The sequence below is a fragment of the Rhineura floridana genome, chromosome 6, assembly GCF_030035675.1.
Source record: "Rhineura floridana isolate rRhiFlo1 chromosome 6, rRhiFlo1.hap2, whole genome shotgun sequence".
NCBI classification, from domain to species: Eukaryota; Metazoa; Chordata; class Lepidosauria; order Squamata; family Rhineuridae; genus Rhineura; species Rhineura floridana.
In genome coordinates, this window is record NC_084485.1 from 75,163,378 (window position 1) to 75,184,570 (window position 21,193).

A 21,193-nucleotide genomic window follows, 5' to 3' on the forward strand; every position below is an offset into this window, starting at 1 on the left:
TCCATAATACCGAAAAGCTGTCATGATTGCAGTGGGGGTAGGGGTGGTGACTTGGAACAGTCAAAGCTTTGCAAAATGATAATGGCAAGAGACCGAGTTTGTGAAAAAACAATCGGGGAAGCCTATTATAGGAGAGCTGTCCCAGCTTCCATGCTAATGATGGTTAATTCAAAATTCAGAGTGACGGACAATTAGCAATTTAATCAGATCTGATCTTCATCTCTCTGGGGTAAGCTGAAAGGATTCTGGAAACCTCCCTTGAGCTATTTGTCTTGTACAATTTACCTACTAATCCTTCTTCTGTTATTAGCATAAGAGTTCGCTAATAGGCAAAAAAAAACCTTGCTGTTTAAGAACGTACTTATAGCCAACAGATATTTCTATCAAACTTTAAAAAGCAGGGAAATTGGGCAGCTATAGTGAATGCACCAGGGGAGCAGGAAACCTGACCTCGTCTCTGAGATATTGTACTGCCCCACAAATTTGTCAAAATGCAAACACAATTTGGGTTGGTCTTTCACAGTCCAATCCACTTCCTGTGTAGCTTGGAAGAATTTGGTAACATGTTGGAAGGAGAAGGGGAGGGGCAAGAGGGAGGGGATAGGAGAGAGGAGGAGGGGAGGGCCGGTTTGGTCATTTGCGTGCTTTTTTAGTTTAGTGGAATTTATTCCTGTACAATCATGCTTAGGATAAGTGAAACTGACTTCGGGGACGGGCAGGGAGGGGGGAGGAGGGAGAAGGGGAACAGGAGGAAGGGTAGGGGTAGGGAGGAAGGTGGAGGGGAGGGGGAGGGGAGGAGATTGGGTGAGTGTGTCGGTGGGCACTGGGCAGAGAGCTTTATTTCACTTTAGACAGTCATGGCTTCCCCCAAAGAATCCTGGGATTCACTAGTTAGTGAAGGGTGCTGAGAATTGCTAGGAGATGCCCTATTCCCCTCAGAGAGCTACAATCCCCAGAAGAGGGCCTGACTGTTAAATCACTCTGGCAACTGGAGCTCTGTCAGGGGAATGGGAGTCTCCTAACAACTCTCAGCACCCTTCACAAACTACACTTCCCAGGATTCTTTGGGGGAAGCCATGACGGTCTAAAGTGAAATAAAGGTCTTGCATGGGTGTGGCCACATGATTAGTCAAGCCAAACAGCTGTCAGTCTGGCTTTTAGAACACTGACAGTTGGTTCTTACTGAGCATGCCCTGCTCTATCATAGAGTCCAATGTTAAATTTCTTAAATTAATTAAAGATCAGCCAGGCATTTTTTAAACTTTTAAACTGCAAAAGATGAAGGTCAGAGTATGGGGCAAGGTCAGTAATAGGATTACAGGTACTCTGTGAAAATGGCTGATTTTTAATTAATTTCAACAAATTATGAGAACACTGACTAGGGTTGCCAGGCTCAGGGCCTGAGAGTGATCCTGTATCTTTAGGAGAAGAGAAAGTCAGCCAAGTGCAGGTGTTCTTGCAACACTGTAATGGGAAAAACCACAAGGTGGACTTTTCACAGAAAATTCCCAGAAAATTCTACCTTGTGGTTTTTCCCATTACAGTGTTGCAAGAACACCTACACTTGGCTGACTTTCTCTTCTCCTAAAGATACAGGATCACTCTCAGGCCCTGAGCCTGGCAACCCTAACACTGACAGAAGAAAGTCCAACAGGGGTCTGGATTTTTTCTCTTGTTTTACACTTTGAACTCTTGACTCTCTGACTGTTTTGCGTCTTGCCATGAAAACTTGTTAAGCAAGTGTTTCTGAGTTCAGGAGTTTTGTAAGGTTTTGTTTTGAAATGAGCTTATGGGAAGCAGCAGAATGGCATTTTCATTTAACATTGTGGAATGTGAAAAATCCATGCTGGCAATACTATGCCTTTTCCCACATTAGTTTGCAACCTGTTCCTAAGCTTATCTACTTGGAAGTAAGCCCCACTAAAGTCAGTGGGATTTATTTCCTAGGAAGTATGCTTAGGTTTGCAGCTATAGACTTACATGCTGTCTAGTGATATCTGTCTTCGCCTATAAATGTTTACTTAGTAGTGAGTCCGCACTGTGTTCAATGGGATTTATTCTTAGGTAAGTATGAACAGGATTGCAGGCTAAACAGCTGTTCCTCAAAGAAAATGGCACATTACTACTGTGATTGGAGTTAGTTTTTTGGCTCTATGACAGCATGAACTTTGATCCTGAAAATCCCAGTCTTCTTTAGCTGCTTAATAAATGCCCTTCTTACCTCATTTCTGGTTAAATGACTATTTGCATTATTTTACATTTGTTTATCATCATGTTTCCCTTTGGATTTTTTATACACATTACTGTTTTTAACCCCCACTGCATTAAAAAGATGAAACAATGCATGTTAGAAAGGGATGAACTCAGTTCTTACTGTGCATAAGCAACAAATATAGGAGAAGTTCTACATTCTTGCTGATGGATAACTTAACATATCATTGGCCCTTGGGATCTTGATGTTCTCCAGCAGGATTTGTGTCCTTTTAAATCTTTCTTTTTCTTGTACCAAATGACTGCCACCATATGCATCATTTCCCCATAGGGCACCCGATGACATGGCATCAATGACCAAGGCTGACTCAGAGTCCAGAACAAGAGTGATCTCCATTGAAGAGGATCCTTGGGCAGACTCTGTTGTCGAAGCAGAACAATACTTTCCCCAGGAGGCTTTGGGCCAAACATCTTTACTTAGAGAGCTTCATGATGCCATAGCAGCACTGAGCAAGGTGTCTGAATCATATGAACAACCAATAGATTACTTTGGTTTTCAGGGACAGATGCCTTTGGATCAAATTAGGCAGAATGGAAATTCTCAGCAAAATATAATGCAGGAAAAAATACCTCCATACGATGCTGTCTCAGGAAACTCTGATCCATGGAAGAAAATTTCTGAAACTCTTACTGGCCAGGCTACATCACAAGGAGATATTCTTCTTAAAGAAGGACTAACTCATGTGCAGGTCAGTCTTCTGGAGATGAAGCAAGCAAACATTTCTGAGCCAAGAATGGAAGTCAAAACTCCAGAGCCAAAACAGGGAGGAAGTCTTCTTGTTCCTGAGGTCCCATCTCCTGTTTATAAAGAAGTGGCAAGCCCAGCCAGTAAGGAGGGCTCAATACAAGGAGACAGTCTCATTTTAAAGCAGGTAATCCAACCTGAACTTCACAAGCAAGTTTTAAAGTGCAGTGATATCAGCCAGACTCAGTGGCCATCTGCTGATTCTGAGCAGAGAGTGCTAAAGCAATCTTCAGAAAGGAAAAGATCAGAGAGAAAGTTTCCTGGATCCCGACACCCCCCAGTGAAAGTTATGCTATCTGCTCCTTCCCCACCCAGTATAGCTCTCAAATTGGATGTAGGATGTGAGCCAGAGATTTCACTTTTGCAGAACAGCCAATTAGAGAATATGTCTGAATTGGAGATGCAGGCACAAACTAGTGAGGGAACAGAAATGCCACTCTCAGAAGACAAAAGAGAAGAATGGATTGACATGCCTGGGGGTAAGAAGAGCCAAGAAGTCAGACCAGAAATGGATGAGGAAAGAGAAGATATGGGCACAAAAGAAACTTCTAAAGGCACTGCAGCTGTTTGCCTGCATCCAGACCATGTGTATAATGTGCTCTTTGTTGGAAACTCCAATGTTGGGAAAACATCTTTTTTGTACCGATTACAAGATGATTCCTTTGGTGCAAATATGACTGCAACTGTAGGTACGAATCCATCTTATGCTAGGAGATGATATGAGACACTGGATAAATGGGGATTGCCCCTCCATCCCCTGGGCTAGGAGTCTCCCCCCCCCCCCAAGGCTGTTAGACCCCTGGAGGTGGGAGCGATCTCTGTTTCAATCTTGGTGTATGCAAAGAGGTAAGCCTCCCCTTCCCATGCACTGCACTTGAAGGAAGAATTGAGCTCCCCATGCCCATAATTGGGTAAAGGGGAAAAAAGACACATAGTTGCCTCCTATGTATCTAAGCACATGTCTAGTTTGGCCTATATTTTTGCTATGATGAGGCTTCTCTTGAACCTGCTTGCAGAAAGGAGTGGCAGTGACATTGAGCTCCCTCTGTAAACCTGCACTAAGCTACTGGGTGACAAGCACATATAACAACTTTGCTGCTGTAGTAGTCATATTGCTGGAAGCTTTCCCTTTGGAAAAAATATCACAAAAGAGGCTGTAAATTGCTCCAAATCAGAACTTCTCCATAATTAAGCAAGGTTTTCTTAAAATACCACATTCACTAGAAGGAAAGAGCATGGCTTTAGGATGAGAGGAACCAAATGTGAGCTGAACAACTGATTCTTGTGAGCCTACCACAAACATCTGTATAATCAAAGGTCACTGTCCCCTGCGTATTCAAGATAATTGGTCCTAAGGCATGTTCTGAAGGCACACGAGGCCATCACCTTGCTTAAGCTAAGAAAGTCTGGGTCTGGTGAGTGCCTAAGTGGGTGACTCAGAACAACATGTCCGCCACCTTGGGTTCCATGGTGAAAGAAAGGCAGTTATACATGTAAGAAAATGAAAATAAATAAATAAATGAAAGGCATTTCTTTTAAAAATTGACCTGGGTTACAACCTCCCCACAAATCCTCTTGTCAGGTGACAAATATACTGAGCTATACCAACAATCGTAGAGGTACGAACACACTTCCCTTGATGGCCCTTGGGTAGGATGTCCTCAGTAGGCTACCCCTCCTTGAATGGGCCCTTCTCCTCCTTGCTGTGGTCCGCACTACCTGCTCCCTTGCCCTCTCCCTCTGTACAGCCACGCAGAGGGAGAATGCAAAGTAAACGAAGGATGCTGCTTGGTCTCCTCATTCCTGTCATTGCATGCATTGCATGCAGAGGTGGTTGAGCAAGCTGTGACTGCAAGGAGTAGTGGTAGCAGGACCAGGAGGCTCTGGGGTGACAGAGGGTCCCCTGTAGGGGTCTGGGCCTTGACAGGTGCCCAGTCATGCCTACTCTAGATGTTGGACCTCCTCTTTCTCCTCTTCCTATGCTCTCCCTCCCCAGTCCCAATCAGCTAAATTTCTCCACAAGGGAGCCATGGCCACAAGGAATCCTCATTCTATTTAGGAATAAAGAAATCTATCAATTTCAGTGTCTCATTTTTCTAGTCTTAAGTTCAGCTTTCCACATTTTCACATCAGTTTGTGATGTTTTTAAAGGAAAAAGTACTCATGAAAAACTGTCAGAATTTTATTCTCATAATATACACATTTTAAATGCAATGTTGCCTAATATATACATTTTTGCAAGTACGTTCCCCTAATAGAATGCATTTTTGTAAGTTATTTTCACTGCTACCTGCATTTTTATGCACACTCTCACTTTGGGTTGGAGAACTGCACTGCAAAATTCAGAGAAGGGTGAATTTTGAGACATTGCTGCCTTTTGGTTTGCATATTGTTTCAGGAATTGCAAATTAGGTAGATTTGCAAAACTATGTGAATTGAACCACATCCCCCCGCCAGCCCTAGTTCCAATGCAGTTTGAATGACAAGTCCCTTCCAGTTTCCAACTGAATGTGGTGGCACTTGGGGAGGTGACTGGTTCTACGAAAATAGGGCTTGCCCCATAATGATGAAAGGGTAGAGTGACTCCCTCCTATCCCTGTTGCATTACTGCTACCTAAAAAAAGGTTATTCTTATATTTCTATCTCTCTCATGACAGCTGTTCCTTTCTAGTGTAAGGAGGCTCCAGCAGCTACAACGTTATCTGAGCTGTGTAGAAATTTAGAATTACAGGACAGATGCAGGGCAAGCATTTTCTCTATATACTACGACACTTCCAGCTCATTTTCTCTTAGCAGGGTCTTTCACTTTGTTCTCCTTTTCTTTCCTTTCTAACATCAAATACATTACTCCATGGAGAGTAATGGAAAGTCAAATCCATTACTCCATGTCAGGTTTTATGCCTGCAAAATTTAGATAATAATACTGACCAAGTTTGTCAGTGGCGTGCTGCCCTTGATTTGATTAATCCCTGTAAACTTAAATGATGGAAAACACTAGAGCTGTGCAATGTCCTATTCTTATCAGTACAGCTTCAGCTTGTACTCTTCAGCTCTCTGAAGCACTTTGAGGTGTGAAGTGAACTTAACTGTGAATGGCTCCATTGTATCCCTTAGGAATGGACTATCGGATCAAAAACCTCTTTGTGGATAACAAGTGCTTTGCTTTACGGCTCTGGGACACGGCTGGCCAAGAAAGGTAGTGTAAAGTGCTGCACCTAGAAAAGGAAAGAAAAACAAGAAAGGTTTGGTGATTGTGAATTTGCTGCCCTGAGCTCCTACTGGGAGGAAGGGTGGGATATCAATCAATCAATCAATCAATCAATCAATCAATCAATCAAACAAACAAACAAACAAACAAACAAACAAACAAACAAATAAATCTGAACAAACATACAATAATCAAAGCATGCTATGTTACAAAGTGAAGAAAAATATTTCTAAAATGAGATGCCCAAGATCTGCATGGCTGGCTAGTAATTAAGAACAGTGTTTGTTCCATTGACACCATTATAACTGCAAAATTCTGCTCTAGATAATGGTCTTGTTCTCATGACACAGTAAGCTAGGGGTGGGGAACTTTTTTCTCCCTTAGGGCCACATTACCCTCTAGGCAATCTTCCAAGGGCCACATGCCAGTGGGTGGGACTAGAAGCATAAGTGGGTGGTGCAGAAGTATAACTTTTACCTTTGTACAGTAGACTACTTTCTACACACGCTCTCACACACCTCTCTATACTCTATCCAGGCAAGCAAAAAGCATAATAAGAGTTCAAGGGCACATTCCAGCTAAGATAAAAATCACTTGAGGTATGGCCTGTGGAGTGGCTGAGTGTATCTCCCAAATCAAGACTCATGATAAAGTTCTCTCCTCTTTAACTATGAGCTGTAGCCAAGAAAAAAAACTTGGTTACAATTTGTGGTTCAAGAGGAGAGCTTAATTATGAGACCAGGATGATACCTTGGCTTTGATATGATGCTGAAAGTGCTGGGAAGGGGCATAGTGGCTATGATTTCTTCCCTGTGAGCCTGCATGTTCGGGCTAAGCCATGGTTTGATGTAGTGTTACATGTGAACATGGCCACTTTGAAGACAAATTCTTCTTTTCAAAGGAAGATATTGGGTGATCCACACAACTGTTGTAGAGAGCAATGGTTTATTTTCCCACCAACCTAGAGTGCAGTGTTAATCTGCTGAACAGGTTATTTGAATCATTCATCACAAACAGAAATCGTGATTTTTGTACCCATGATGCCCAACTCACATTAAGAAGGTTTATGGTAGCATGCTGAATCCCAGTATCTTCCTCCCATGTTACAGCCATAGTCCATGTTGATGTCCATGAAAACTGGAACCATGTGCACAATTCAGCACAGACTGACTATATGCAACAGTAATTTGCCGACCTGTGCAGAGTTTAACACATAGCTTTCACATCTCTGTTTCTGTGTATGGCAGCCAGGATTGGAAGGCAGCACCTGTAGCCATTGCTATGTGAAAAAGGGTTGCGGGAAGAGGCCCACATTTTGTGGTACTTCAGAGAGAAGGTATTCAGACAACCTGTTGGCCATGCATGTAATGGTACAATCTGTCTGGAAAAAAGAAGGTAGTAATCATGGAGCTAAGTGGTTGTGTAAATTCACTCTAAGATTGGGATTAACTTTATATAAATGTAATTGTATCATATACAGTAGGGACTCACTCATACGGCGGGTTACGTTCCAGACCCCCGCCTAAAAGTGGAACTCCGTCAATAAAATGGTGCCCAATGTCCGAAAAATGCCATAAAAGCGGAACAAGCGCTGTATGAGTGGGGCCTTACTCTAATTGAAAGCTGCCGTATTAGCAGAATGCTGAAAAGTGGGCCGCCGAAAAGTGGGCCCCTACTGTAAAGAGTAGGTCTACATGTGTCTACTGTTTACCTATGTGCATTGTGACATGCACACCATTTAAGTAGCTGTATTAGACTGTGTGTATATGGGCTTATTTACATGGTGGTTTACTGTGTGTTTGGTGTTACTCACATTTTCTTTTAATTCGCATTGTTCATGTTACATTACTAGCAAAAGGAAGTTCTCATGCAGTTTCCCCCCTGTAAATCTGTACCAATTCAATCTGCTGATAATACGAAAAGTTTAGAACAATATGTCTCCACATCGCTCCATGCATCTTTGAAAATGGTTTGCTTCGATGTTTTTAAGTGGGTGGGTGAATTGTCACTTTCAGCTATTCTCCTTTCTCCGCCCACTAACTCACCCATGAACTCCATTTTGTTTCTGGTGGTTTATCCAGCAACTTCTGACCGCTCTGTCCTACCCCCTTCACAGTTTGCTGCGGCCCTCCTTTCTTTCTTCCATTCCTGCCCAAGTAAACAGCCACCAGGCAGACTAAGCAGCGGCACTTCTCTCTGCACCTGGTTTCCAATTTTTATCTTTTTACCCAATTCCTTTTTTTAAAAAATGCACTTAAAAAAAAAGATGATCCCACTTCTTTTCAACTGCCAGACTTCAGGAAGCAGTGGGGGCAGGAAGGAGTCGAAATACTGACCAGATAAAAAATATTTGCGCATGCCCAGTAACTGAGCAACCAGAGTAAAAATATAAAACTAGAGGGCAGGGCCACAAGGAAACAGTGACGCTAATCCTTCCCTGAGGAACACCTACATGTGTGAATGGAAAACAACGGATTTGCAGCTGCCATTGAGCACAAAGTATGAACGGTGCAAATCTATTACAATTGTAAAAGCAGTGTATTTGCTACGAAGAAATTCTCCCATGTGGATAAGCTGTGTTTGTATTTGTGTACATGAGAGAATAGAACAGTATGAAATGTTAAATACAATACATCCACAGTTCCTTACTGGCAACCCACAGATCCTCTTTTCACCATTTCACTTCTTTGTAAAGCATTGCAAAGATACCTAAAATTAAGTTATTTTAGAATGTTTTGATTGTTGCCCTATTTTGCAATCTAAACTGCTTTCAGAACTTTTTGTGACCCATAATACATAGAATAAAATAATTCTGAGTCCTTTGAAATGGCAATATACTTTTCTTGTGCATGCACACACATATTTATGGAAGACTGATAAGAATGTTGTGAAAAAAGTCCACATTTTTTCTGACAGGTACCACAGTATCACCAAGCAGTTCTTCCGAAAGGCTGATGGAGTGGTGTTGATGTACGACATCACCTCCGAACGCAGTTTTGCAGATGTGCGGTACTGGTTGAATTGTATCCAAGTAAGGATAGCAACTGTATTCCATTGCTGATTAGATTTAGTTTTTTTCCATTTAGAACTTAATGTTTGTATTGCTGACGACTGTATTGCATATAGGTATATTAACAATGCAACCCTGGGCATGTTTACTCAGACATAAATCTCACTGCATTCATTTGTCAATGTATTTAAGACTGCAGCCTTACCTGTACTGTGTTATTGCAGTGCAGCTGCAGTCACAGACCTGGTTAACAGCAGTGCACTCTGACTGTTGTGTGATCATGAGACAATTTGCTGACTCATCTTTGTAATGGAAATAACAAAACTGCAAACTCTGTACAGTACTACTTTTTTCAGTACAGATGCTGGACAGCATACGTAGGCCTACTGTACTGTTAATGAAAATAGTAAGGGGGACTGTGCTGATTAGAACTGCGTGTGTATTTAAGGACAGGACATTCCATACCTTCTGATTATTTAAGTAGTTAGGGAGACAAATCTGGAATACACTCATCATTCTCTTGGGTCTTCAGTCTTTAAATAATTTGTATGTTTATGGAAATAGGAGAGCCAGTGTGGCGTAGTGATTGGACTACAACCTGGGAGACCAGGATTCGAATCCCCACGTAGCCCGGAAGCTCACTGGGTGACCTTGGGCCAGTCACTGCCTCTCAGCCTCATGAAAACCCTATTCATAGGGTCCATAAGTCAGAATCGACTTAAAGGCAGTACATTTACATTTTTATGGAAATAAGTAGAAATTGCGGTTGTGCCTATAGGATTTAGTCCCCTTTTAATTTTACTATCAGGACACCAAGAGATTTTTGATAGAAATCATACTAAAGTGTCTACATTTCTATCCTAGATTCTAATTATACTATATAAATCCATATATTTACATTGATTTTTAGTGGTGATTAGCTAAATCACACCACTACACCATTAGATACTTGAAGCTCACTGAAACATCTTCTGTCAGTACCCATCAAGTGGCTAATAAAGGAAGCTGGTATTACCGTCATACATTGGTTGGTTGCCTAACTCTATTATCCATCCTCAAAACACAGGGCCAATGCAGGGGATGTTTGTCCTAGTATGTTAGTTTTCAAAAGCAAGCCTCAGTTTTATCAGTGAACACTGCAAGGCTCCTGTATTAATTTACAAGGCTGTGTAGTTAAAAACTGGAGTCCAAGATACCTCTAGAACTCGCTGATCCTTTATATCCCTGCCCGATCATCACTGAGGTCTTCAGGGAAGTCACTGTTGGTGGTCCCCCATGGCTCAGATGAGTAGCTCATATCCACCAGGAGCCGTGTGTTCAGTACTGTGAGTCCAATTTTATGAAACTCGCTTCAAGCTGAGGTCAGACAGGCCTCCTGCTGTCTTCTGCAGAAAACTTTTTTTTAAAATTCCAGCAGGCCTTTTAACTGATTTCTGATTTTATAATTTTATTTTCATTGTGTTGAGTTTCTTGCACACCACTTGGAGACTACTGTAATTAAGTGGTATATAAATTGTCTAAACAAATAAAATACAAGGATAAAATGGTTTATTAATCATCATCATCATCTGCTTAGATCAGTTGTCTGAGACAATTCTCCAATCTACATATATGAATATTTTGCAGTAAGATTATATGTAAATACCATATCACCTAGCATGATGAATATTACATTGCAATGAATTTTTAGATTCAGGTCTTAAAAATATTACAGGCCCGGAGATCCTGTGGGCCCTCAAAGGCCTCTCAGGGTACAGGAAAAAATAATCTCCCTCTCCCAGGGCAGAGACACAGATTTATCTTCCGAGAGGGCCGGCCAATGTCAGATGCCTCATCTCCGCTTGCTCTGCTGATGCTTGAGTTCTCCAGTTGAAAGGGCCAAAAATGGGGCATACCGGGGCAGACCAGGAGAAGGTGTGGATCCAAAGGATCCATTGCCTTCCTAGTCTCCCACATGCCCCCAAATCAGGGAGAAAGGTATGCCAGCCCTAGAACTGGTAAAATTAATTTCCCTCCCATTGTTACCAAATTGTTAATGAGGCAAATTGTTAAAGAGAAAAAAAAATCTGGAAAAGGATGGAAGAGTACAAGAGAACTGCTCCATCTTTACTTCTGCCTTGCCAGCAAGAGCCTGGCAGTGTGCTGGTGCTGGATGAAGTGGTTCAACTGCCTTCAGTTTTGTGTCCCCCCCCTCATTTTTAGGATTACACCACCAGTGGCTTTCTGCACTTATCATAAGGTTGCTTTCAAATTTGAAGTCTATGTCCACATATGTGACACAATAGCTTGGCTTCTTTTATTTTGCTGATTTAGGCCCAATTTCCATGCTTTGTGGAATTGCATGGGTGTGAACAAAAGTGTCATGTGAGATTATCACATTGATATTTCTTGCTGTTGTTATGTGCCTTCAAGTCGATTACAACTTATGGCGACCCTATGAATCAGCAACCTCCAACAGCATTTGTTATAAACCACCCTGTTCAGATCTTGTAAGTCTGTGGCTTCCTTTATGGAATCAGTCCATCTCTTGTTTGGCCTTCCTCTTTTTCTACTCCCTTCTGTTTTTCCCAGCATTATCTTTTCTAGTGAATCATGTCTTCTCATGTTTCCGAAGTATGATAATGTTAGTTTCATCATTTTAGCTTCTAATGATAGTTCTGGTTTAATTTGTTCTAACACCCAATTATTTGTCTTTTTTGCGGTCCATGGTATCCACAAAGCTCTCCTCCAACACTACATTTCAAATTAGTTGATTTTCTCTTATCCACTTTTTTCACTGTCCAACTTTCACACCCATACATAAAGATCGGGAATATCATGCTCTGAATAATCCTGACTTTACTGTTCAGTGATACATCTTTGCATTTGAGGATATTTTCTCTCACAGCTGCCCTTCCTAGTCCTAGCCTTCTTCTAATTTCTTGACTATTGTCTCCATTTTGGTTAATGACCATGCCAAGGAATTGATAATCCTTGACAAGTTCCTCATTGTCAACTTTAAAGTTACATAAACTTTCTTCTGTTGTAATTACTTTAGTCTTCTTGACGTTCAGCTGTAGTCCTTCTTTTGTGCTTTTCTCTTTAACTTCCAGCAGCATTTGTTTCAGATCATTATTAGTTTTGGCTAGTAGTATGGTATCATCTGCATATTTTAAATTATTGATATTTCTCCCTCCAGTTTTCGCACCTCCTTCATCTTGGTTCAATCCCACTTTCCGTATAATATGTTCCACATACAGATTAAACAAATAGGGTGATAAAATACATCCCTGTCTCCCACCCTTTCCGACTGGGAACCAATCAGTTTCTCCATATTCTGTCCTTACATTAGCTTCTTGTCCAGAGTATATGTTGCGCATCAGGACAATCAGATGCTGTGGCACCCCCATTGCTTTTAAGCATTCCATAGTTTTTCATGATCTACATAATCAAAGGCTTTGTGTGTTTATAAAGCACAGGATGATTTTCTTCTCAAATTCCTTGGTCTGTTCCATTATTCAACGTATGTTTGCGATATGATCTCTGGTACCTCTTCCCTTTCTAAATCCAGCTTGGACATCTGGCATTTCTTGCTCCATATATGGTAAGAGCCTTTGTTGTAAAATCTTGAGCATTACTTTACTTGCATGGGATATTAAAGCAATAGTTCAATAATAATTACTGCATTCCCTGGGATCCCCTTCCTTTGGAATTGGGATATATATTGAACGCTTCCAGTCTGAGGGCCATTGTTTAGTTTTCCATATTTGTTGACAAATTTTTGTCAAAATTGGGACAGATTCAGTCTCAGTAACTTGTAGCAACTCTATTGGTATGCCATCTGTTCCTGGTGATTCGTTTCTTCCAAGTATTTTAAGAGCAGCTTTCACCTCACATTCTAAAATTTCTGGTTCTTCTTCATATGGTTCCTCCATGAATGAACCTGTCATCCTTGCATCTCTTTTATAGAGTTCTTCAGTGTATTGCTTCCATCTTCCTTTTATTTCATCTTGGTCAGTCAGTGTGTTCCCCTGTTGACTACTCTACATCCCTACTCTTGGTTTAAATTTCCCTGTAATTTCTCTAATTTTTTGGAATAGGGCTCTTGTTCTTCCTTTTTTTGTTGTTCTCTTCTATTTCTTTACAGTAACTATTGTAATAGTTCTCTTTCTCCCTTCATACTAGTCGCTGTATTATTGCATTTAGGGTTCTGACCGTGTTTCTATCTCCTTTTGCCTTTGCTTTCCTGACTAGCACCCAGGCTTCTGCAGATGGAGCTGACTGACAAAAGCAACATGGTTGCAGAGATGTCACTTGGGGGCTAGAATCCTCCTTCTGTAAAATGGGACCAGTAATGCTCATCCTGCAGAAGATTGTTAAGTTTATTGAGATATGATAAAGAGTTTGCCCATCCTAAGAGATATGGCAGCTCAGGCATCATATGGATGTAAAAATGAGTTAAAGAGATAGAAGCAGACTTCTTGCATTTCCAAGGTAAGTAAATATACTTTGGTTTCTTTGATGGTCAGGAACTAGGGAGGCTTATTTCACATTTTATCCTATTTGTAGCTTCTGTAGAAATACAGCTGGCTGTCCTTTGTTGCTGTCATTAGGGTCACATGAGATTTTTTTTGTTTCAGTTGATATTTGGAGATCTATTTTTCCCCCCACAGGAAGGAGCAGGAAATGAAGTTATCATCCTTCTGCTTGGTAATAAAACAGACTGCATTGGAGAAAGAAGAGTGTCTGTAGTCGATGGTGCATACTTGGCTAAGGTATGCTTTTGTCTAATCTTTGTAATTCCTTCTTCAGTGAATTTGGTAAAACAAGTCAAAGTCAAAATAAATTATAACTAATTCGATAAAGTGCAGGTTTTGAAGTTGCTTGTGACTAGCTGCATAGGAAAAATAGAATGCACATATGTGTTCATGTATGACCTGAAAGTGACCATGTGCTCATAATACTCTCTCTCTCTTCAGCTGCTTTTCTGCTTCTTTGAACTAAACCCAGTTGTGCTTAAGATGATCAGAATGTAAGAAGAGCCCTGCTGGAGCAGACCAAGGGTCTATCTAGTCCAGCATCCTGTTCTCAACAGTGCCTACTGGAAACCTACAAGCATGGCATGAGCTAATCGCACTCCTCTGCTTGTGATCCTCAGCACCTCACATTCAGTTGCAAGAAGCAATTGGCTCCTTGATTTAGCACTTGCAGCCGACTAAAACAACATTTTTGGGGCAAAAAAGCTCACAGTAAAAACAAAACCGAAATAAACCAGTGCATGTGGAATTTTACTTGGTTAGCTCTGTGTGTGTGCTGGGAATTGCCATTAAGATGGCAGATGGGAATCTTGGGACCCCATCAGAAGATCCTGGTGCTCTGGCCAGCACTGGTGTAGGTGAACACAAGGGGTTTGGAAGGCTTATTCCCTCTTTGCCACCATGGACAATGCTGGAGCACTGTACAGGCTGGCTCATTGGGATGGGTGGCAGCTACCTTTCATATCTTTTAGACAATGCACCTTTGTCTGAGTCTTGCTTCTTTTATGTGAGAAGTGGACTGGACTGGTATTTTGCCCAACATCTGACTATTGCAGTCACTGGGGCACTCCTCACACTCCCGACAGCTCATTTGCAGCCTAAGCCTTTGACCAAATTACCTTGGCAAATTTTGCTGCTGTGTATCCGCAGACAACAATTTCACAGATAAAGGTGCCAGCATGATGTTTTACCTTATCTAGCACAGCATAGTAAATCTGGAGGGTTTGTTTTGCAGTGCATACCGTTCCCTGATTTCCTTTAAGGGGCTCTAATTCCAGAGGACTGACCAGGAAATAAATTGTTGTTGTTATTTGCCTTCAAGTTAATTATGACTTATGGTGACCCTATGAATCAGTGACCTCCAAAAGTATCTGTCATGAACCAGCCTGTTCAGATCTTATAAAGACTCTAGGGAGTGGGATAGGCTGGCGCATACTACCATTCACAGCTCCTCTTGTTTCACTTTCTTAATCATAAGAACTTAAGAAAAGCCTCCTGGATCAGGCTAATGGCCCATCCAGTCCAGCATCCTGTTCTCACAGTGGCCAACCAGATGCCTGTGGGAAGCCCGCAAGCAGGACCTGAGCGCAAGAGCACTCTCCCCTCCTGTGGTTTCCAGCAACTGCTGTTCAGAAGCATACTGCACAAGATGAATGTAGCAATGGGGCACTGTTCAAATTGTCAAATTCTGGCCTTGATGTGTAAACAACCTCCCATTATATGGATGTAACCTCTATTAGAAGAAAGGTTATCAGCATACATTAAAGTTTACCTCTTTTTCTGTGGATAGCGTGGAATAACGTAGGTTGTACTATTCTGGTTCTTTTCTGTTTGCTTGTATTATCCCTTTCTCATAGGAATATAGGAAGCTGCCTTATACTGAGTCAGACCATTGGTTCATCTTGCTAAGTGTTCTCTACTCTGGCTGGCAGTGGCTCTCCAGGGTTTTAAGCAGGAGCTTTCTCCAGTCCTACCTGGATCACCAAGGATAGAGCCTGAGACCATTTGCATGCAAGGCAGATGCTCTACCACCACTAAGCTATAGTATGACCTTCCCCATAGAAAGCTGCCTTATGTCGAGTCAGACTATTGGTTGAACTATTGGGAGCCGTTCCCAAGGACTTCAGACAGGAACCTTTCCAAGTCCTATTTGGAGACACTGAGGATTGGACCCGGGACCTTCTGCATGCAAAGCAGACACTCTCCCACTTAGCTACATCCCTTCTCGTCCATAGTCTTATATATGCTGGGACTTTTCCTCATTAAAATTCAATGAAGATTGTCAAAAGACAAAAAAGGGTGTAGAGGAAAAGGCACTCTAGTCACTGAAATTTACCCACTCTCCTGGGCATGATCCCAATGTTCCACCAGACCGTGAACTTGGCATTCCAGAAATGAGTTTGGGTGAGGCACCAGGCAGAAGCAGTGTGTCTAAGCCAGCCCCAGCAGCTACTATATAAACTACTTGGGGGGCGGCAGTGGAGAGCAAGGGCAGTGAAGTGTGTTGATGACTAAGATGACCTTTAGTCTCTGGGCATTTTGGGGAGGTTACGGAGCTAGAAGGCAGATCTATTGAGTTGGTGGATGGACACAGTGAAAGCTTTGATCTCTGTGATGAGTTAGTCCTCCCAAAGCCAAGGTGTACGGTCGGAGATATTTAGCTCCCTTGGGTATTGCAAAGATGTTAAACAGGCTCTTAGTGGTCTTATCAAAAAGAACGTTTTCCCACTTATAGAGAGGGCTCACAAAAGACCAAGTTCTGATTTAGTCCATCCTTCTTCTTGGGCAGAGCAATCCAAATGGCAGGGAGCCAGCAGAAGGGGGGCTGGCGGAAAGCTCCATGGGATCCTCCTCCTGCTTGGGAGCCACTGGCCTGGCTGAACACTGGCTCTGTCAGGAGCCCTGCACACAAGCTGGCCGGGAAGTGCCAGCTCCATGAATCAACCTCCTGGGGAGTAAGTGGGCCCCGTAGAGGCCCATTACAATTTTTTACTCCGCCGTCCTTTGGGCTGGTGGAGTTTTCAGGTGGAGTGGGACCTGGAGGAGGGCTCTGAACCAGAGGAGGATCTCACATAAGTCCCCCTCCACAGCTTCTCCCCCACCATGCCCCTCAGAATGTCCTGTTTTTGGGGATTCCACCAGCCCTCCATCTGCTGGGCTGGCTGTCCCTGGTGTACCTCCAGTGGTGCCAGAAGGTATCTGGTGGTGCCACGGCTCAGCCACGGTAAAGGGCTACTGCTGGTAGAGGCTGGCACAGCTGGAACCCTGCTGCTAGAATCTGCAGCGTCCAACTCACCCCAGCCTGGAGAAAAGGTGAATTGGATTGTGCCCTAAAGCAGGAATAGAGATGTTTGATAATGGTCAGTGTGCAAATGTGTAGCTTCCAGATGAGGTAGTAGGGCTGAAGTTATGTTTCCATAGTTGAGTATAATGTTTAGCAACTATCAATATTTTAAGGGATGTGCATTGTTTATGTCTTGCTCTTATATGCTTTTGTGCCAGGAGTATGGACTCTCATTTAATGAATGCAGTGCGGCCTTAGGTCATAATGTGAGTGAATCCATGGTCAAATTAGTCAGGTGAGTAACTGCTCCCAGTTCTTCTTTAGGTTGCAGACATCAACATATAGAAAATAAATACATGTCTCATTAAAAAACCATGCAGCAACTGAAATTCTCATATGAAGTTAGCAGTGGGCAAATTACAGTGCAAATCTATGCATATCTACTCAGAAGTAAGTCCCATTAAGTACAATGGACCTTATTATCAGGTAAGTTTGTATAGGATTACAGCCTTACTAAGGCTTTGCTGAAAATGGCCTCTGGAATATGATGCATATTTTAGGATCTAGCTACACATAGGAAGCTCATAGCTGCAAGTTAGAGTAAGGGACTTTAGTTTCAACATTATCAAAATAGGACTAGGATCTTGTATTTCTCTGTGTGTGTGGAAAATACCTGTTGGCAAGCAGCTTTTTAAAAAGCATTTTTGGCTTGGCATCACAAGAGAGTATACCACTAGGAAATAATAAAGGGTCCTCAGATGTAGTGATTCAAGTGAGAAGACCCAGGTTCAAACTCTCAGTCATCTATGAAGCTCATTGGGTGAACTTGTGCTACTCACACCCTCTCAGCCCGGCCTACCTCACAGGACCTTTGGTGGATAAAATGGGGGGCACCATTTATGTTGCCATGAGCTCCTCAGAAGAAAGGTGGGTAGAAACGTAATTAATAAGAGTAGTATAAATTTTTTTCTTCAAAATGTTCTTACATACATGGATGATTCGGAAAGGATAACAGCAAAATAATATAAGTTCCAAACAGAAATGCAGCAAATATCATGGGTATGGTGGAGGGATGGAAGTGTTTTTGTTTGTCATGAACAGCATCACAGACAATAATCAATAAATGCCTATCACATTTGTGTAGCCAGCCAAACAGTAATTACAACAGCAATAGATGCAGCATCTTAGGGAAAATTTGTTTTCCCAGGTACCAGATGTAGCACATCCAGTGTGTAACATTCTACACAGAGTAGTGCATTACATTCCTACATAGAAGTTTCTTTTGGATCAGAATCTTATAACACATGAAGAAGCCCTTCCATATTTAAGTAAACTCTTTGAGGATTGCCTGAATCTGATTGAAATTGTATCTTTGTTCATATGTAACACTAAACCATGATTTAGCATTATATAGATGAGCCTCCATGAACCGGACCAAAGTGTTGGTCTCACACTCTGCCACTGGTTAGAATGATTAGTTAAATGTTCACCTTCATAACCTATGACTTGACTTGAGGTTGGCTTATTCAGCAATTGACCAGAATTTGTTGTAAATCAGGATCCCTGGCACATACATAATGCAAAGCTGAGATTCACTGAAAGCAAAACTGAACTCAGGAAAAGTCCTTCTCCCAACTGCATGGGACAAGGGGAGTAGGCCCGCCTGGTGCTTTGCTTGGGTTCATGGAGGCTTGTCCACATAAACCATGGTTTAGCATTAAGTGTGATCATAGTGTGAGAGCTCCTATTTAAATGGTATTGAACACTTTTGAAAATCTAGACTTGAGCAAAATAGTGAACATGTTTTGTCCATGTTTATCGTGCTAGGTTGCTGAAAACTCATGAAGATAAGTTTAAACAGAAGATTCTAGAGCTTCCAGTGCCGCCTAAAAAGAAAAGAGGATGCTGCTCATAACCAAAAGGCAAAAGATGAAAATGAAGTTTTGAGAGCCAATGACTCTAAGCAGGTTCTTGTGTAAGCCAGATGTGGGGAACCTTGGGCCTTCCAGATGCTGCTGAACTACAACTCCATCTTCCCTGGCCATTGACCATTCTTGCTAGGGCAGATGAGAGTTGTAGTTCAGCAACATCTGGAGAGGGAAATGTTCCCTACCCCTATTGTAAAACATCTTGACAGCTGGCCAGAGAAGAAACCTTAGTTTAGCTCATACCAATATTTCCCCTTGCCCAATATCAAGCAAGTTGCTCTAAGCATTTCTCCTTTCTGCTTCCACAGAGAAGGCTCAAACATTTTTGGTGTCTGAACCAAAACATCCAAAAGTTGGCTCCGCAAAATAATGATGATGATGATAATGATAATTTAAACAATGGGCACTTTGCTGCCTTGTAATTATACTTCAAAAATCTGCCATTAGAGGCTTCCTCATGTAGCCTAATGGTGGGGATGGCTCCTGTACTCATACAATCATTAGGTGCATGATAGCTGTTGGGAAAGTGTTGGGAAAGCCTACATTTGTTAACTCCCAACCATCACGTGTATGGTTCAACCTTTTGTGGACTATTGGAAATATTCAAGGACCCAGGAATCCCATTTCATAATTCCCTAAAGATCCCTTCTTTAGAGCTGGGATGGTTAACCTGTGATCCACTAGATGTTGTTGGACTCCAACTCCCATCAGCCCCAGCAAGCACAGCCAATGGTCAAGAATGGTGGGAGTTATAGTCAGGCAACATCTGGTGGTCCACTGGTTAACTCTTCTGCTGTAGAACATACCATTCTCTTCTGTGCCCAGTTCAGCACATAATCTGCAAAGATCCTCTAGTTAGGGACCCACACTGATTCAATTCACTTTCTTGAATTGCCCAGGGATCTGTATATAATTCAAAAGACACAGCTTGGCCTTTCCCCAAATAAAATTTAACAAGTTTTAGTACAGAGCCCTCCCCATTTATTATATAAGATTTTTGGACCCTCCATAGTTTCATTTGGATTGTAAAGAAGATCTTAATATTGGAATGTTGTCTCTGTATTAAATATTTTTACCATGCATATTGTAATCAGTTTGCATTTGGTGGACTCTTTTGCTAGCAGATATTGTCATAAGAGTATCGGTTCAGTTATAAATTTGTTGAAAAATCTATAATGTCTCATTGTTTTCACACGTGTGCTAACTTTTGTCAGTCAGGTCACTGGCTATAGTATACATTCAAAGAAGGCATTTGACAATGATCCAGTCCATAATGGAATGGATTTTGTTTATGGGGAACTTGAACTATTTATATATCACAAGTAACAAGACAAGCCAAAGCACTGTGTGATGCCTTGAACAAACTTATAATCATAGTATGGCAAATCTATAGGGAATGTTAGCCTTGTCTTCAATAGGATGTGGCTGGGAAAAGACTCAAATACCAACAGTGATAGACATTGAAAATGTATGAATATGCAGTAATGGCAAAGCTTACAAGTTATATGAAAGTGAAAGAAGGGAGACAAACAACGAGGGCTGCCCAGTTGGCATTGACCCGACAGGGCTTTTTAGTGTATGCTCTCTGTTTGTGCAATGCCTTCCCCAGTGAGGTGTGTCTGTCTCCCTCACGGTTGACTTTCAGGAGAAATTTGAAAACATTCCTTTTTACCCAGGCATTTGATGGCTGAAGAGGGCTGTTCCTGGCAACCCTGAGATTACTGGATGCAAAGAATGTTTTTTTAAAACTGTATTTTTTTTTGGGAATGTCTTCAACTGTTTTAGAACATTTTTCATTTTTCTTGTTAAAATTGTTTTGTTGTGTTTGCCACACTGGGCTCCTTTGGGAGAAAGGGCAGGAAACAAATTCAATAAATTTATAAATAAAAGGTATGTTTGTTGAAGCAGAGCTTGGAAAAGTTACTTTTTTGAACTACAACTCCCATCAGCCCAATCCAGTGGCCATGCTGGCTGGGGCTGATGGGAGTTGTAGTTCAAAAAAGTAACTTTTCCAAGCTCTGGTATTGGCATAATAAGACAGGAAATGCAAGTTTTTATTTGCTGTAACAAGAAATATTATGACAATATTTAGTAAGTCTGAATATACTATTCACTAATAGGCAAAAAACCCTTGCAGTTTAAGAACGTACCTATAGCCAACAGATATTTCTATCAAACTTTAAAAAGCAGGGAAATTGGGCAGCTATAGTGAATGCACTAGGGGAGCAGGA

The 21,193-nt window shown here is 41.7% G+C and overlaps 1 protein-coding gene across 2 annotated transcripts in view; it reads left to right on the forward strand.

Moving 5' to 3' along the window:
• RAB44 (RAB44, member RAS oncogene family) overlaps positions 1–20,024 on the forward strand; it is a 32,944-nt gene extending 12,920 nt beyond the window's left edge. The window contains exons 7-12 of one of the 2 annotated variants that reach the window (XM_061630398.1): positions 2,543–3,705; positions 6,131–6,212; positions 9,141–9,255; positions 13,887–13,988; positions 17,253–17,329; positions 18,862–20,024. In XM_061630398.1, coding sequence (XP_061486382.1) covers positions 2,543–3,705; positions 6,131–6,212; positions 9,141–9,255; positions 13,887–13,988; positions 17,253–17,329; positions 18,862–18,949 — 1,627 coding nt within the window. In that variant the 3' untranslated portion in view covers positions 18,950–20,024. Of the gene's footprint in view, positions 1–2,542; positions 3,706–6,130; positions 6,213–9,140; positions 9,256–13,886; positions 13,989–14,192; positions 14,469–17,252; positions 17,330–18,861 lie in introns of those variants that run through there. The other variant, XM_061630399.1, reaches the window with a different exon arrangement.
• Positions 20,025–21,193: the final 1,169 nt, after the last annotated feature.